General features: G+C 43.7%; 1 protein-coding gene across 3 annotated transcripts in view; it reads right to left on the minus strand.

Moving 5' to 3' along the window:
• Positions 1-18,994, minus strand: part of DNAAF9 (dynein axonemal assembly factor 9) — a 103,021-nt gene that overhangs the window by 67,976 nt on the left and 16,051 nt on the right. For all 3 annotated transcript variants that reach the window (XM_058679302.1, XM_004585655.2, XM_058679303.1), the window contains 5 exons: positions 17,487-17,611; positions 16,710-16,806; positions 15,149-15,255; positions 12,437-12,514; positions 843-941 (listed from right to left, as the gene is read on the minus strand). In XM_058679302.1, the coding sequence (XP_058535285.1) occupies positions 843-941; positions 12,437-12,514; positions 15,149-15,255; positions 16,710-16,806; positions 17,487-17,611 (506 nt within the window). The remainder of the gene's footprint in view (positions 1-842; positions 942-12,436; positions 12,515-15,148; positions 15,256-16,709; positions 16,807-17,486; positions 17,612-18,994) is intronic.

The following is an 18,994-nucleotide window of genomic DNA, read 5'->3' on the forward strand; positions in this document are numbered from 1 at the left end:
CGGTTCTAATCCCGGCAGCCCCACTTCCTCTTGTCTCTCCTCCTCTCTGTATATCTGACTTTGTAATAAAAACAACATAAATCTTAAAAAAAATAAATCTTTAAATAAATAAATAAGTAAATGTTAAAAAACTTTAAAAAAATTTTTTTAAATATATTAAGAAACATCCTTTGGGGAGACCACTACCAAGTGATTGAAGAACAAGTGATTGAGGAACACTGAGAGAGAAGCTACATGGGCCAACATGAGTATGTAAGATTTTCTCATTATTTAAATCTTCCAAAAGTTGCATGTAAAAAAATAGCAATATATGGGGGCATGTACAACATCTAAATGCTCATATGCAGCTTCCAAGGGTTGGGCAGAGGGGCTAACACTGGGACATGGTGATCCAGACGACTACTGGGGACTGAACAGTGCAAACTCTTCTGATTCCTCCCATGAGCAGCTGGGGACTCACCTGTGCCACAGTTCTCCACCTGTTACTAAGACAGCGTGTCCGCCTGAACTGCTAATGCTGACTGTTGTTTGCTTATACAACAGCCTGGCATTCATATCCTGGGGCTCCAGCTGACAAGTGTTATTATTCACATTTGCAGAGCTAGTCCCAGGCTTATAAACTAGCACCCTGCAGAATCCCTGGCTCACAGAGGCACCGCCACACTGCAGGGAATACCCAGTTGAGAAAAACTGGGGAGTGAGAAGGCCAGGGGATCTCTTGTAATGCAGCTTAAGCAAATGATAACTTAGGATGGATAGGGTTGTAGTTTGAAAGAGACTTTTAAGTAAATACATAACTAACGGATCAACTTTCTTCTCTTCCCTTTTATAACATTACATACCTCACCAGCCTGAGATTCTGAAAGCTCTAACAGGAAAGGAATTTCTGTGTCGAAGTTAGCGAAGAAGCTAGTCCATTGATGTTCAAAAGCCACCAGATCCTAGGAACAAACAAGAAAAACAGTGTGTCTGGTCGCAGAAAAAAAATCAGAATCACAAAACTATGATGAACAAAGACACCAGACCATGAATCTATTTTGCTTTTAAAGGCAACAACAGGAGTCCAGGTAAGTCTGCTCAGATGTGTGGGTGTCTGAATCTCTCCTGGGCTTGTGAGCAGCCAGAGCAACAACAGAGCCCGGCTTCATCCACTGGCTGCTTGGTGGCGAGCTTTGTGGTCTTCGGGGTATTGAATTACTGCCTAGGAACATTCATGGATAAGGCCACAGTATGTGTAGGTGAGGAATGAATCCTGAGAGACACTCAACAGGGCCACTGCACTTGCAGGTAACCTACCTCTCCCCAGCAGTTTTTCAGCCTCTTCTCTGAACTGCTTCCCGTTCCCTGCTCATATGTTACTTTCTGTTATTGGCTTTTAAGGTACTGGTAACTTTAAAAACACCAGCTATGACTTAATTGTTCTTAAGATACTTCTCAAGTAATCTTTCTGTCCTTATTGTGAAGATACCAATAATCTGTACTCAAATTTGAAAGCCATTTTCACTGTCCAACTCCTTAGTGTCTGTGATGTGTCCCCAGTCTAAGGCACTGCTCATAGCAGGCATTGTGGTTGCAGCACCAAACCCACTGGCTGGCCCTATACCCTCCTCTATCCTTCTCTGCCATTCAGGGATGTGTGAGTACTCAGGTCTGTAGGCACTGTTCTTTACTTTTGGCTATAGGCTGATGTGACTTCTGCCTATAGGTATGAAGTCCAGCAGGCCACTTTGGGAATATTTGGTATAAACAATATTCCCGCCAATGTCTTCTCTACTTGCTGCTCAGATTATCTACCTACCAAGCTACAGATAAGTGTGTGCACATGTATTTATATATACATGCTTATTATTTTGCATATGTATATATGCATATTAATATACAAACACATAAATTTTTCAGTAATTATGTCACACACAGCACTAATATTGCTTCCTGAATATGTTTACATATAATGGGGGATAAAACAAATCATATATATGTGTGTGTGTGTGCTCAAACACACACACACACACACACACACACACACATGGTTCTTCAACAAAGTTCATGGAAGATGGAATTTCAAGTTTATATTGGGGTGAGCATTTGGCACAGCAGTTAAGTAACCACCATTCCATATCAGAGCGCCTGCCTGAAGTCCCATCTGCTCTACTTCTGCTCCAGCTTTCTGCTATTACACACTCTTGGAGGTGGCATCTTGTATCTCTGCCATCCATGCAGGAGATTGGGATTAAGTCCGAGGCTTTGGTCTTGCTGAGCCTTTTCTGTTGTAGGCATTTGGTGAGTGAACCAGACACAGAAGATCTCCATCTTTCTGCTTTTCAAATAAAATTAAAACAAGTAAAATGTTTTAACAAAGAGAGACTGGCACTGTGGTACAAAAGTTAAGCTGTGACTTACGATGCCAGCTTCCATATGAATCCTGGCTCCTACATTTCTGATCCTGTTAATGCACCTGGGAAAGCAGCAGAATATGGCATAGTAGCGGGGCCCTACCACTAGTGTGGGAGCCCTGGGTGGAGGTTTAGGCTTCAGCCTAGCCTAGCTCTGGCTAGTAGAGCATCTGGGAAGTGAAGCAGTAAATGGAAGATATTTCTAACTTTGATTTTCAAATAAATAAAAAAATCTTAAAAAGAAAAAAAGAAGGGCCCAGTGTGATGCTTCATTGGCTAAAGCCTCACCTTGCACATGTCGGGATCCCATACGCACACCGGTTTGTGTCCCTGTCTACTTCCCATCCATCTCCCTACTTGTAGCCTGGGAGAGCAGTCAGGGATGGCACAAAACCTTAGGACCCTGCACCTGCATGGGAGACCTGGAAGCAGTTCCTGGCTCCTGATCAGCTCAGCTTTGGCTGTTGCAGCCACTTGGGGAGCTAACCAGTGGACAGATCTGTCTTTTCTGTCTGTAAATCTGTTTTTTCAATAAAAATAAATTTTAAAAAGGAGAAAAGAAAGTTTTTGTGGGTATTGTTATACTACCACCTGGGATGCTGTATCCTGTATCTCAGTACCTTGGACTCGGTCCTGCTACTGTGCATGGAAGACAGTAGACAATGGCCCGAGAACTTGGGCCCCTGCCACTCACATGGAAGAAACAGATGGAGATTCCAGCTCCAGTCCTAGCTATGTGGCCCTTTACAGAGTGAATAAAGGATAGAAAATCTTTTTCTTGGTCTTTCCCTTTCTCCATCATTCTGCCTTACAAAAAAACTTTTAAAGAAGATGTTGATTTTGTTACAATTTTTAAAATCCTTACCCATGAACAATTTTCAAAAATTTCATGAAAATGTATAAAATAAAAAAATTATACTTTCAAATCTTTTTATAACAAAATAGACATCTCTCTCTCTCTCTCTTTTTTAAACTGTGAAAAGCAGAAGGCAAAAAAAGAGATCTTCCATCCTCTGATCCATTCCTCAAATACCCACAATAGCCAGGACTGTGCCAGGTCAAAGGCAGGAATCTGGAACTTCATCTGGGTCTCCAATGTGGGCAGTAGGAACTCAGTAACCTGAACCGCTGCTGCTGTCTCCCAGGGTGTGTCTTAGCAGGAAGGAAAATCAGAAGTGGAGCCTGGACTTAAGCTGCTTGAGCTGCTTGGGATGCAGGTATCCCAAGCAGTATTTTATATATTATTATTATTTTATTTTTAAGATTTACTTATTTTTATTGCTGCATTGCTCTCCCAAGCCATAAACAGGGAGCTGGATCAGAAGTGGAGCAGCAGGGACACAAACCAAAGCCAATATGGGATGCTGGAGCCTGCAGGTGGAGAATCAGCCATTTGAGCCACTGCACCAGCCCTCCCAAGCAGTATTTTAACTGCTGTACCAAATACCCTCCCCCAAATTTATCTTCTAATTTCATTTTCCACAAACTCTTTGAAGCTTCCTTATATACCTATATACAATTAAGTGTTGCATTACAACACTTCAGCCAGTCATGGATAGTATGCATAATTACATATACTGTATAGTCTAGGTGTGTAGTATGCTAACTCTCCAGGTTTATATAGGCGCATTCTGTGATGTTCACACAAAGACAAAACTGCCCAAAAACGCATTTTTCAGAACATATCACTGTTAAGTGACAGATAACTTTATATATATATACACACTCACTTATGGTATGGGAAGAATTTCCTAACTCTATCTGTTAAAGAGATCAAGAACAAATGACCAAACAAGTCTGGCAAGGGACATGCACAGATAAGCTGGGAATCTTATCATAGTAGTTGCCAAGAAAATGATCTTATCAAAATACCTGATAGGGACTATTAGCATTGTGTTAAAAGTATGTGTGAGAGACCATGGAGGCTAATCTTCTGCCTGCGGCAACAGCATCCCACTTCCTATCCAGGTCCCTACTTATGGCCTGGGAATGCAGCAGAGGAGGCCCAAGGCCTTGGGCCCCTGCACCCATGTGGGAGATTGGGAAGAAGCTCCTGGCTCCCAGCTTTGAATTGCCCACATCTATCATTGCAGCCATTTGGGGAGTGAACAACTGGATGGAAGGTCTCTCTCCTTCCCCTCTAACTTTTAACTTACAAGTAAAATAAATAAAGCTTAAACAAGGATTTGTGGACCTCCCTGGATCATGTTTAGAGAGTGACCAGTGCCAGCTTTGGAAGCGGGAGGGAGACTGAGGCTGCAGAACTGCTCATTCCAGTCCCAGCCTGCCCAGTGGCTGGTAACCGGAAGACGCTCTGCAACAGTGCGTGCACCCAAGCGGCAGCACCTTGCTTCAGGGAGTAAGGGTTAAACCTGTGGCTCTGCTGCGTCCCCCCCCGAAAAAAAATATATATAAAAATTTTTTTCCGTGTGAATTAAAGGTTGCTTACTACCCAAACATGAGATAATTTGAACATTAATAAGGTGATAATTGCAACGGATTAAACATATCAAACATGTTTAAATACAGAAGCTCACATATTTATGTGAATGTGTGTATTAAACTAATTACTTCTAGAAAATGGTTAGGAACTAACCTTATTTTTAAAACTAGTAAGTAAAAACAGAAAGTCAAATGTTTTTCATGCATGAACTTTACCGTTATATAACCAAATAGCAAGCTGATCAATTTCATTTTCTAGGGATTTATTTTTATTTTATTTTTTCCAGTATGCTTGGGAAAGCAGCTGAAGGTGGTTTGTCCATGTGCCGGGACCCCTGCACCCACATGGGAGACTTGGATGAGACTCCTGGTCCCTGGGCCCAGTTTGGCTTAGGCCTGGCTGTTGCAGTCATGTATGGAGTAAATCAGTGAATGGCCTCTCAAATAAAAAACATACATACATATATATATATATATATATATATATATATATATATATATATATATGCATACTTACAGATTCATTTATCTTTATTGGAAAGGCAGATATACAAAAAGAATTTATATTTCTTAAGAAACCTAAAATATCACCCATACATACAGGCAGGCAAAGCTAACCGATGTGGTTATGGAAGCATAACTAGCTGATAAAACTTCAAAGAAAAGTCAGGAGGTAATTAGCACAGAATTCAGGCTATTCCAGTGGGAGGGAAGGCAGATGATGATGGGTTTGGTAGAAAACACTTAGATTGCTTCTGGGGTAGCTAGTGAGATTCTGTTGCTTTGCTTTAAAATTATTCCTTAGGTTTTACCTAGTCTTACGCTGTTTCTGATCTTTTTTTTTTTTTAAATAATAACACATCTTTGAAAGCTCATGCAGGGGGTAGTAGAGCAGGTGAAGCTGCTAGTTATGACACTGGCATCCCATATCAGAGTTCCAGCTCAAAGTCCCAGTTACTCGGCTTTCAGTGCAGCTTCTTGCTAACACACTTGGGAAAGCAGACCATGACCCAAATATTTGGACCCCTGCCATCCACATGAAGAACTGGATGGAGTACTGGTTCCTGACTTCAGCTAGGACCAGACTTGGCTACTGTGGTCATCTGGGGAGTGAAACAGGGGATGGCATTTCTTTCTTTCAAATAAACATATCTTTGAAACAAAAAATGTGTAATGCATATGTACATTTATTCATTAGAGAAAACTCAGAAAATATGAATAAAATCTTTGTTAACATGTTGGGAAATGTTCTCTGTTTCTGTTTTTACCCATGCATTTCATGTGTACAAATATGTGCCCACTTGTAACTCCTAATTTGCAGTGGCCTGAGTCAGGCGGCCTTGCCATATCACCTCTGGATCTTGACAAAGAAAACCAGTCCTTCAGGTTTGGGTCCCTGACCCACAGCTACCAGGCCTAATCAGTGCCTCTGATCCTGGGTCCCAGTCTTCCCACTTGGGCAAGGAGGACTCCCACATGTCCTTCTGGGCTCTGGAGAGAAGTTATACTTCTTACTTCTCAATCCTCTGACCACAGACCCACAGGCAGTCTCCATTTCAAGCTAGCGGCCACCACATCCCAGCATCGAAGGTGTGTTTCAATTTCAAAAGATCTGCGTTGGGATCTCTGTTCTGCCTCTTACTGGTTATGTTACCTTTGCAAGAACGTCACATCTTGGTGGCTAGCAAGATGGCTTAATTGGCTAATTCTCCACCTGCAAGTGCGGGATCCCAAATGGGCAGCAGTGCATGTTCTGGCTGCTTCACTTCTCACCCAGCTTTCAGCTTGTGGTCTAGGAAAGCAGTGAAGGATGGCTCAAAGCCTTGGGATTCTGCACCCACATGGGAGATCTGAAGAGGTCTGGAACTTCACATCCCTGAGCCTCAAATGTCCAAAAAGGACAACTGAGGTGACTATGGTCTACCTTACAGAGTTATTATAGGAATTAAATGAAATGATTCATATGAAGTGAAGTTACTGGGCTTCGCACACAGGTATCTCTCAAGTTTGCCCATTTCTCTGCCTGTCCTATAGGCCAGCGGGAGGTTGGCTGTCAAAGCGCCTAAGCCTGCCCCTCTTGTCCCGATATTTATCTACTACCTCTCAGACACCCATCACTGGCCTCAGGGAAGTCATGCCTGAGGTTGCCTACTCATGTGCATCCTGGCCTGGCCTACTTGGCCTTGTTCTATCCTTTTAGCTACACCAGAATGTTTCACTAAACACAGCAGGAACCAATAAAGTTATCAGTGCAGAGTACCCTTTGTATTTTATTTGGAAACAGACTCAGAAGGTGTGTCTACATTTTAATTAATGGCAGGCCTACATACCCATCCTAATTTGGGTCTAGGACAAGAAGCACAGTTTGCACTTGAGTACAGCCATTCTTTACCTATCTTCTAGTTCAGTAACAACAACACTGTATGCTTTGGAATTGCACAGAAGATAGAGGTATTTTGCTACTAAAAATATCCTTGAAGGAAGTAGATATGCTAGTACTAACTGGAGAAAACGGTAGTATTGTTAAATACTTCTTTTAGCTCCAGGATAAGAAAATGTAATGAATTATTAAACTAACTAGCACTATATTTGAAATGATCTTTTACATATTAAAATGTTTATTTGTTTCAAAGGCAAGGCAAGACACAGATCTTCCTTCTGCTGACTCACTCCCCAAATGCCCTAAACAACCAGGGATTGCTGGGGCCAAGCCAGGACCCAGAAACTTCATGTAGGTGTCCTATATGTGTAACAGGGATCTAAGTATTTGAGCCATTGTCTGCTATCCCACAATGTGGCCTTTGCAGGAAGCTGGGCTAGAAGTGGAAGTAGAACTGAAACTCAAGTATTTCCATATGGGATGCTGCATCCCAAGTGGTCATTCAAACTGCTGCATCTCAATGCCCTCCCCTACTGGTCTTTTTTAATTATTATTTTTAGGACATCGCATGGTAGCCTAGTGGCTAAAATCCTCGCCTTGCATGTGCTGGGTTCCCATATGAGAGCTGGTTCATGTCGCAGCTATTCCATTTCTCATCTAGTCCTTTGCTTGCAGCCTGCGAAAGCAGTAGAGGATGGCCCAAAGCCTTGGGACCCTGCACCCATGTGGGAGACCCAGAAGAAGCTCCTGGCTCTTGGTTTCAGCTCAGTTCAGCTACAACCATTTCAGCCACTTGGGGAGTGAACCAGCAGATGGAAGCTTTTTCTTCTTCTTTTTTTAATTGTAAATCTGACTTTCCAATAAAAACAAATAAATATTTTTAAAAATTATGTTTTTAGTTACTTGAAAATCAAAATTGGAAATAGAGATTGTTGATCTGCTGGTTCATTCCTCAAATGGCCACAATAGTCAGAGACAGGTTGGTCCAAACCCAAGAACCAGGAGCTTCTTTTTTTTTTTTAATATTTATTTATTTTATTACAAAGTCAGATATACAGAGAGGAGGAGAGACAGGGAGGAAGATCTACTGTCCAATGATTCACTCCCCAAGTGAGCCGCAACGGCTGGTGCTGCACCGATCCAGAGCCGGGAACCAGGAACCTCTTCCGGGTCTCCCAAGTGGGTGCAGGGTCCCAAAGCTTTGGGCCATCCTCAACTGCTTTCCCAGGCCACAAGCAGGGAGCTGGATGGGAAGTGGAGCTGCCGGGATTACAACCGGCGCCCATATGGGATCCCGGGGCGTTCGAGGCGAGGACTTTAGCCTCTAGGCCACGCTGCCGGGCCCGAACCAGGAGCTTCTTTCATGTCTCCCATGTGGATGCAGGGGCCCAAGGGTCATCCTTTGCTGCTTTCCCAAACACATTATTAGGGAACTGGATCAGGAGTAGAACAGCTAGGACTCAACCAACACCCTCCAGCACCCTACTGGATGTTGGCACTGCAGGCAGTGGCTTTATCTGCTATGGCACAGTGCCAGTCCCACAACTGTTCTTTATAATCTAATGCTCTGGTATACTTCTTAGGCCTACATTACAGCTGAAGAAACTAAACACCAAGCAATGATGGACCTGTCTGAGGATATAATGCTAAGAAGCAGTAAAAGTGGAGACACCTCAATAAGAGATCCCAAAGAGCCTGCTCTCTATCACACTATTTTTCAACTTTTCCCAAACACAAGTGCTGCCATTTGTGGAAATAATTACACATGTTGGGAGGTGGATATGGTCAGTTGGATACAAAGTCTATCTGTGCAGACTCTTCAATGACAAATCCAAAACAGACCCAGATATGTACTAAAGCATGTGAGTCAAGTAGCTAAGGTCTGAAAAATCCCATGAATCATGCCAATGTGCCTTGGTCTTTGCCAGTGGGCAAGAATGCTGACCTTCAGACAAAATCCTTGCCTCTAACTGGCAGGGAAAGCTAGGTCTTGGGTGGCTCCAAGTTTGTATCCATGGTATTATCCACACTAGATAGAGGCTGGTTAAGGACTAAGCAACAACAAAATAGTTACATTTGAAGTGGCTTCTCTGGATGTCTTGTTTTGAAAGCCAGAGACAGATCTTCCACCTACTGGTTCACTCCCCAAAGGGCAACAATGGTTAGGGCTGGACCAGGCAGAAGTTGTGAGCCTCAAATTCCACCCAGGTCTCCCACAGGTGGGAGTTTCATGTACATTTATTTAGAAATAATGAAATAAGATGATAACTCTACCTGTAAGCACTTGGGATTACTTTTCAGGGAAGTAACTGTTTCAACAGTGGTGGAAATATAAATGATGGGGGAATAACTCCTTCTGGGAATTCTCACGATTCCTTTCCAGAGGAGTCATGTGTAGTGATCAGGGATTTTCAGAGAGAGGAGGAAGTGGTATGAGCATTTTAGGCTTGGAGCCTCAGTCTTCCTCTTTAAAACACGAAAGGGGTAGCATTGTGGCACAACAGGTTAGCCACTGCCTGGGAGGCCTGTGATGCTAGCATCCCATATCAGAGTAATGATTAGCATCCTGGCCATTTCCTTATTTTTTTTTTTTTTAAAAAAGATTTATCTATTTATTGTAAAATCAGATATATAGGGAGGAGAAACATAGAGGAAGATCCTCTATTTGCTGATTTACTCCCCAAGCGGCCACAATGGCCAGAGCTGAGCCTAATCCGAAGCCAGGAGCCAGGAGCTTCTTCTGGGTCTCCCACTTGAGAGTGGGGTCCCAAGGCTTTGGGCTGTCCTCGGCTGCTTTCCCAGGCCACAAGCAGGGAGCTGGATGGGAAGCAGGACCACCGGAATTCAAACTGGCACCCGTATGGGATCTCAGTGTGTGCAAGGTGAAGACTTAAGCCACTAGGCTACTGCACCAGGCCTGGCCATTTCGTTTCTAATCCAGCTCCCTGCTAATGCACCTGGGGAAGGTGCAGAAAATGGACCAGGTCTAAGGGTCCTTGCACCCATGTGAGAGATCCAGATGAAGCTCCTGGATTTAGCCTGGCCCAGCCCTGGTTGTTGTGGCCATTTGGGGAGCATACTAGTGCATAGAAGACTTTTATCAGCCTTTCAGGTAAATAAATCTTAAAATAGGCAGACAACAAAATTACAGGGCTGGGTGCAGCTTCTGTGTGCCTTGCTCTCACATTCAGGTCTCCACGGCAGGATTAGAGAATTGGGACTTTCAGCCCCATGCCCAATCTCTAGGCAGGATGAACCAATCATCAATGGCCAATGATGCAATCAATTAGGCCTACCTAGTGAAGCTTCCTTAAAAAAAATCAAAAGGACAGGGTTCAGAGAACTTCTACATAGGTGAACATGTAGAAGGTTCTGGAGGGAGGCAATTACTCCCTCATGCTTCACTCCATGCATCTCTTCCATTGACTGCTCATTTGTCCTCTTTGTGATACCCTTTGTACATCAGTTAATATAAGTCACAATGTTTCTCTGAGTTCTGTGAGCTGCTCTGGCAAATTAATGAAATTCAAGAAGGGGATCTTGGAAACCAGATTTATTGTTGGTCAATCAGCAGTGTAGGCAATAAGTCTTTCCTTTTAACTGGTGTCTGAAATGGGAGGTGGTCCTGTGAGACTCAGCCTGTCATTTGCAGGAACTTGTGCTTCCTATCTTCCAGAAGACAGTGCTAGAACGGAGTTGAGGGCCTGGTACTGTGGCCTAGCGGCTCAAGTCCTCACCTCGAATGTGCTGGGATCCCATACAGACTCCGGTTCTAATCCCGGCGGCTCCACTTCCCAGCCAGCTCTGCTTGTGGCCTGGGAAAGCAGTTGAGGAAAGCCCAAAACCTTGGGACCCTGCACCCACATGGGAGACCTGGAGGAAGTTCCTGGCTCCTGGCTTGGGATCAGTGCAGCACCGGCCGTTGTGGTCACTTGGGGAGTGAATCATCGGACAGAAGATCTTCCTGTCTCTCCTCCTCTCCGTATATTTGACTTTGTAACAAAAAATAAATAAATCTTTAAAAAAAACTGCGTTGAACTGGAGCACACCCTGTTGGCATCTAGTAAAGAACTGCTTGGTATGTATGTATGACTACCATCTCCACAGGAAGTGTCAGAGGTGAATGAGAGTAGAAGAAACAATTTAGTTTAATTTTCTTCTTATACCCTTCAAGGGACCTGTCTTGAAGCATCCCTGTTTTGGGAACTACTTCTGGTTATGAAAAATGATCATAAACACTATCTACTTTAAATGTGTAGTACCAAGTCAAAGTGACATACCAGAGCGGATTCAGCAGGTCAAACATGACAAATTTTTTAAAAGCTAAACATTTAAATCTGGAGTCTAGGGTTATTCATTAAACTTATTGATGAAGACATTCCCATCCCACCTAAAAGAACCTACTTAGATCTCTGGCTCTCGACTCCAGCTCTCTGCTAATGCAGTCCCTGGAAGGCAGTGGTGATGGCCTAGGGCATTGGTTATGGCCACGCACATGGGAGACCTGGCTTAAATTCCCCATTCCAGGCTTCAGCCTAGACCAGACCAATGCAGGCTACTGCAGGACTCCGGAGAGTAAAGCAACAGATAGAAGCTTTCTGCTTCTCTTTTACTCACATTGCCTCTCAAACAAATTAATAAACATTTTTTTTAATTAATAAAAATTTAAAACAATTTTTTGTAGACAGTTTCCTCAGCATGAAGACACAGAGCAACTTGGTTAAGTACCTGTAAATGAACGTCCTTCAGACCATAGACACTCGCTTCGCCTGAGGACTCTTTGGGCAGCTGGAGTTCTACAGTACCAAGCTCCAACAGGGTCCACCAGACAGCCAAGACCCACTTGTTTCCAAGTCTTCTACTGAGTAGGCTTGTCTCCTTGCTTCAATCCTTGATTCTTTTAAACCATACTCCATCTTCTTATCTTTGCATGCTCAAGAGGAATACCGACACAGACAACCTCCGCCCTGTTATACTGAAATCCAGCACTCACCATCGTGCAGGAAGTTGTGGTTCTGCCTTATGTGTGGTTCCGCAGGGTGGAGGAGCTAGTCTCACCTCCAGGACTCTCCCCACCTCTACACTAGCTACAGGTACACGACAACAGAAACTACTCTGAAGCAAGCTAAAATACACTGTGCATGCCATCAGAGTAAATATTCCATCTCAGGGGTGGGGTTGGTTAGACCGCTCCAAAGCTGAATGATATTTGGCTCCTTACTTCTGCAAGCAAAGTTTCCAGAGACACAGGATCCATCTTGCCGTAGACATTCCAGAGATTCAAACTCACATCTTGTAACTGCAGAAGGGCAAAATGGTTGAAATAATTCAGTCAGTATCATCAGGACAATCACAATTATTTTCTGATGTTCAGAAATAATTTTGTATAAAAACAGCATAATTAAACTGAATAAATTTTTCATCAATCATACTGGAATCTATGCATATTGATATATGCTTTCCCATCCAAGGAAACCATTATTTCAGAACCTCTGGTACACCCTTTATCTTTAAGATTTGCACTCACATATTTTTATACATACATACATATGCACATACATATTCTATATTTTAGCTTTGTTCAAAAGAAAATTCTTGTCATAATACATACCCATGTTAATAATTTAAAAAGACTCATAACAACACATTTTAATCCCTATTCCAACCTTTTATAAACTTCAATTAGTCTTATTATGATGCAAACACTTAGAATGTTTTAGATACACTGTATTTGCCTCCATGTTTTGATGTAACAAGTTTCTACCACTATTCCTTGATCACAAATTTAAGAATTACGATATCTGACAAGGAAACTTGTCTACACTCATCAATAATCCCAAGGTTTTTCTCTCCACACACATAAATCATTTACAATTTTTAATTTGACTTTTTGAGCTACAGTAATAACTACTGCTTAAAATACTAAACCCATGTACATATTACTTACCATAGGTTAACTATACACTACATTTCAATTTGCAGTCTTATTTTTGTTTTCTTTAAAACTACCAGCAGTTTTACTTTTTATACTTGCATCATCATAATAAATCTTGAATGTTTTTACCTGTTCCACTTCATCTGCTACATATGCATACATGCCAGTCAGGTCTGGGTGGTGGGCCAGGCTAGGCCAGTTTATAACAATCACTGGCAGATCTGAGAAACCATACAGGGTGCAGCACAGGTCAGGCTGGGTGGCATCACCAGCCAGTTCACATTAGGGTTGGGACTGGGAGCAGTCCAGGCTGGGCTAATCTGCAGCACCTAACAGCATGAGCTGGAACTGCACGTGAGCTGGGTTAGGGGGAGAGTGAGGCTGGGATAAGTGATCATACCCACTGATGCATGCATGAGCCAGGGGCTGGTCAAGCTTTGCCACACCATCAGCTAGCAGGTGCTGGGACTGGGGGCTGGGGATAACTCGTCATACTAGACCACAGAACCACCTGGAAAGTGAAAGATCCAGGGCTGGAAGGGAAGTAGGCCTAGTATGGAAATTGTGGGTACCTCTTTGATGGGATGCAGCTCCCACAGGTGACCAGAGGGGTTAGGAATAGGGGTGGGCCTGACTGGACAGGCAGTGACACCCATCACATGAGTATGGACTGGATAGTAGGGCTTGTCAGGTTGAGGCAGACTGCAGCACTCATCAATGTATATACGAGTTGAATAGGACGCGGATGGAATGAACTAGTCTGCAGCTCATACTGTCATGCACAGGAACCAGAGATGGTGGTAGGCCTGGTGGGGGGTGACTGGGCGTTACTCCAAGTAGGCTACCGCTCCTACTGCTGTGCGTGAGGGCTGATTGTGTGGTAGGAAGGGTTAGGCTGGGCTGCAGCATCCATTGGTTTGCATATGAGATGGGGCAGCGGACAGAAGTCACCAGGCGACTGCAACCACATGTGTGTATATAGGCTAATGTTAGTGACAAACTGAGCTGGACCCTGTACTGGCTGGCACACACAGGAGTCAAGTCTGAGGTCACTTCTGGTGAGGTTTCTATGGGGACCACCCAACTGGACTACTGGACTCAGAACTCCAGCCATGGGAAAAATCAGAATGGGTGGTCTGACTGTGATGTGTATGAGTCAGCACTGGGTTTCCTTATTGTTGAAGCCTGTGCTGTGGACAGCATGCCCATACGCACATGGGGGCCATGAAAATCAGTTCGCTGAAGCCTACAGAGGATGTCTAGTACCACGGAGAGCAGAACAAATTGGACGGCTCTTCCAGCCAGGCTTTGACATGGGTTCCCCAGCCTGGTCTTCCCAAGACCAGTATTCTGGTGGGGTGGCATGCTGGCCTGGAGCTCTGCCTGTCCACCAGAGACTCAGGATTGTAGACAGGTTTCCAGACCCGGTCCTCTGGCATGCGTGCAGGTCTGGGACCTCACTTCTCCATTCATCTGGGACACAAGCGCATGCGTGAGACCCCAGGCATGGCCCACAGTCATACCACATTAGCCTGAGGTCTTACCTCGCCTTCCCCCTCCACCTTGGGATTGCAATACGTGGTGATCTCAGGCCCATTCTGACAGGCCCCAGCATGAATCTCCAGACCCCAGAGCTCATGGAAGACAGCAAAGCTGCTGGTGGATCCAGCTCCACAAAGGCAGAAAAAAGTCACCAGCAGCTCTGGTCATGCAAAGGTGGAAGGAAACTGCCTGCGGCACTGGCTCCAGCAATTGCTTTCAAATTTTCTAACTTGCTCTAAGGGTAACATTCAGCTTTTCATAGTTACAGTAATGTGCACCATTTTTGCTCATCCTTCATTAAGACTTCCTAACAGCAGATAATCAAAAAAGCATACTGCTATTGGCTCTCCAACTGAAAGAGTTATCAACTCTTTCAATGTGCATTCTACTGGTGTCAGAATAATAACTGGAAATAGGCTCTATCAAAGAAAAAAAAAGCATACTTTTCATACATACCTCGTATTTCATTGTAAAAAATCCATCCCCACCAATACCCTCCAGTGCAAAGGCCTGTACAATTGGCCATTTCTCCACCACAAACATATCAAATATTTGCAAATGACCTACAAGAAGGAAACACAACAATATGTATCAGATGCCACCCTGACCTAATGTGGCTAATAATCAATCATTTCTCATAAGCATATAAGGAAAATTTAAACCATAAGGTAGTTACACAAATTCAGATTACTCTACAGTAACAATTTCATATTTATTTTCCCTAATAAATATGCAAAAATATGTAAACACTAGCAAGCTTCTGTATCTGATTTGCATCTTTAGTGGGCATAATTATTAACACACCTAAATCAAGCTCCTTTTCTTTAAAAAAAAAACACGCACTGGCTTGTTCAAGAGAAAGCTACCAAATTGTTCCATTCTTGGACATTAGCGTTTATGTACAAGGGTTTTGTTTTTGTTACAATATAAGCACTGTTAAACCTGTCAAACTTTTCCTTATTTTACTATCATTTTTTAGTCTATCAGCATTATTTTTAAAACTAAATTTATTTTAAAAAAAGATTTATTGGGCCCGATGCTGTGGTCTAGCAGCTAAAGTCCTCGCACTGAATGCACCGGGATCCCATATGGACTCCGGTTCTAATCCCGGCAGCTCCACTTCCCATCCTGCTCCCTGCTTGTGGCCTGGGAAAGCAGTTGAGGAAAGCCCAAAGCCTTGGGACCCTGCACCCGTGTGGGAGACGTGGAGGAGGTTCCTGGCTCCTGGCTTTGGATCGATGCAGCACCAGCCGTTGCGGTCACTTGGGGAGTGAATCAATGGACAGAAGATCTTCCTCTCTTGTCTCTCCTCCTCTATGTATAACTGACTTTCCAGTAAAAGTAAATAAATCTTTAAAAAAATTTATTTACTTTTATTGGAAAGATAGATTAATAGAGGAGGAAAGACAGAGAAAACTATCTTCTTCCCACTTGTTCACTCCCTAAATGGCTGCATTGACTGCAGCTGGGCCAATCTGAAATCAGGAGCCAGGAGCCTCTTCCGGGTCTCCCATGTGGATGCAGGGTCCCAAGACCCTCATCTGCTTTCCCAGGCCACAAGCAGGGAGCTGGATGGGAAACAGGGCCACTGGGACATGAACCAGCGCTTACATGGGACAAGGCAAGGACTCTAGCCGCAAGGCTACCGCGCTAGGCTTGTCTTTTAAGTTTTAGTTATTTTAGATCTACAGACAGAAGGACAGACAAAGAAGAAGAGCTTCCGTCCAATGATTCACTCCCCAAGTGGCTGCAACAGCCAGAGCTGAGTCGATCCGAAGCCAGGAGCCAGGAGCTTCCTTCAGGTTTCCCACTTGGATGAAGGGTCCCAAGGCTTTGGGCCATCCTCAACTGCTTTCCCAGGCCACAAGCAGGGAGCTGGATGTGAAGTGAGACTGCCCGGACAGGAACCAGTGCTCACAAGGGATCCTGGCGTGTGCAAGGCGGGGACTTTAGCCACTAGGCTACTGTGCCGGCCCAACCAAGCAAGCTCTTAAATGGCTTGCTATCAGATACTCACCTTGGGAACTGTAAGGAATCCCAATTTTACTGCAGTCTCTAACCATGTCCACAAAGCTGGCAATTTTAAATTCTTCTGCAGCTTCCTCATCTTCATACTAAGGTAAGAAATCAAAAGAAAGGCAAGTTCTAGTGAGACATCACACAAATTCTTCTATTTTCTCTGCATTTTACCAGTTATTCCTAAATGGCATTTATAGAGAGTATCCAAGAGATGCTGCCAAAGTCTGCTGATCAGAACTACTCAAATCTAACATTCCTTCATTTCATATCACACACACAAGTCAACTCAAACTCCATCAAGTGTTGGAAATACAAGAGTTTGAAGTTTTCTCAGGGCCCACACAAATGCTAACTTGAAGAGGTCTCTGATTCATATTGGGTTACCACTTCTATGAAATGCAAAATCTCAAATCCCAACTTGATTCTTTTTTTTTCCCCAACTTAATTCTTAGCCAAAACCTTGAGGAAGGCCCGAATGAAAATAGATGTGTTACCATGAAACCCAAACAGGAATGTCACAAAACTTACATACTGTCCTAGAACAGCCCCAAGGATAAGTCCAGTGAGATACTAGGCTTAGAGCAGTGAGGCAACCTCACCACCCTACTACCATACCAGGTCCTTACTGGAGTAAGTCCCTTTATGTTTCCTTCAGATATGATTTAACTGCAATAAAACAGGAAACTTTCCACGTAGTTTATCTTCTCTGAGTAATGTCACTGGTGACGATCTTGTTAAATGCTAACCACTTGCCTGTGTCACCTTTCCTCCTTACCTCATTTTCAGTCATGCAGTGGAAATGCAGATTTCTCCAATGTGCAACAAAGGGTAAGAGATAGCGATAGTTCACGGGATTACAGTACAGATGGACACTGTCTGATTTAATCAGTATAATCACATCTGTAAGGGAAACAAAGTCAACACAGAAAGTCAGAGGCTTCTGCTTTAGAGATTTCCTGCTCATACAGCGACTAAGACCATTAAAACTATGTCAGAGACAATGCAACAGAACTTTAAGGTGAGAATTCACATGTTCAAAGAAACTGTAGAACACCCAAGCGTTGCTGGCAAGGATTTCTAGCCCACCGCTGTAGTCCTCTGCTTTTGGCAATGCAGGCACAGAATGGAGAATAGAAATGATATGAAATGGAAACTCCAGAGCTCATAGCCACTGAGGCAGGACCACAGCCATGAACCCACCCAGTGGCTCTACAGACACCAGCATCTAAAGCTCCTAGCTCATCAGTTCAAGGCAGCTATGGGTCTGGACACACCCGTCAGTCCTGGAAAGGGTCACTGTGTATGGTAGGTCACTGTTCACAGGAAGGCCTGGAAGGAAGGAAGTTGGGGCAAGTGGAAAGAGCTTCCATAAATAGACTGCAGCTCCAGATTTAAGAAACAGCCATTGGTGTTAGGAGGTCAAGTAAATAAAGCAATCCCAAGGGTACAAATAAACCCAGGTAAACAGAAGGTCTGTGGAATGCAGCACAAACAGTGAAATGGTTTGAACACCGAGAATGTAAGCAGTCACAGTTTTAGCAGAGAAGTAGAGGCTCTGTGCCATGACTCCTCTCAGACCAGAGCCACGAGGCCTCCCTCTAATAAGATCATGCTAGAAGTAGCTGGAGGTGAGAAAGGCACATGAAGGGACACAATCTAATGTAGCAGGTTTAAAGCAATGCCAACACAGTAAAACAGTGCGATGAACACATTTTATAAAAACAGATTACAGAGGCCAGTGCTGTGCTACAGAAACTTTGGCCAGGGACTGCAACACCAGTACCCTGTAAGAGCATCACTGCCAATTCAGCAGTCTGCTAATGGCCTAGGAAAAGCAGCTGAAGATGGCCCAAATATTCGGGTCTCCACTGCCCACAGAGGAAACTGAATGAAGCTCCTAACATCTGGCTTTGGCCTGGTCCAGTGCTGGTCACTGCAGCCATCTGGGGAGGTAACCAGTAGGTGAAAGATCTCCTTGTCTTTCTCTCTCTCTGTAACTTTGACTTTCAAATAAACAAATCAATGAATCTTAAAAAAAAAAAAAAAAAAAAACTTTTATACACCTAAGCCCTGACCACAGTTGAGCACTCTGCTCTGTGCTCCCTGAAAGAAGGTCCCATGTTGTTGCATTTTAAGGCACTCTGAGATTCCCAGCTGGTCAGGTCCACGATGTCCCACCTCTGCACTGCTGACTCTCAAAAAGCCCTGTCCTCAATCAGCCGCAGACCACCTGAGGGCTTTTGGTATATGTTATATTCCACACCCAAGTGTAGCATAACTAGA

This window comes from Ochotona princeps, chromosome 22, assembly GCF_030435755.1.
Source record: "Ochotona princeps isolate mOchPri1 chromosome 22, mOchPri1.hap1, whole genome shotgun sequence".
Taxonomy (NCBI): Eukaryota; Metazoa; Chordata; class Mammalia; order Lagomorpha; family Ochotonidae; genus Ochotona; species Ochotona princeps.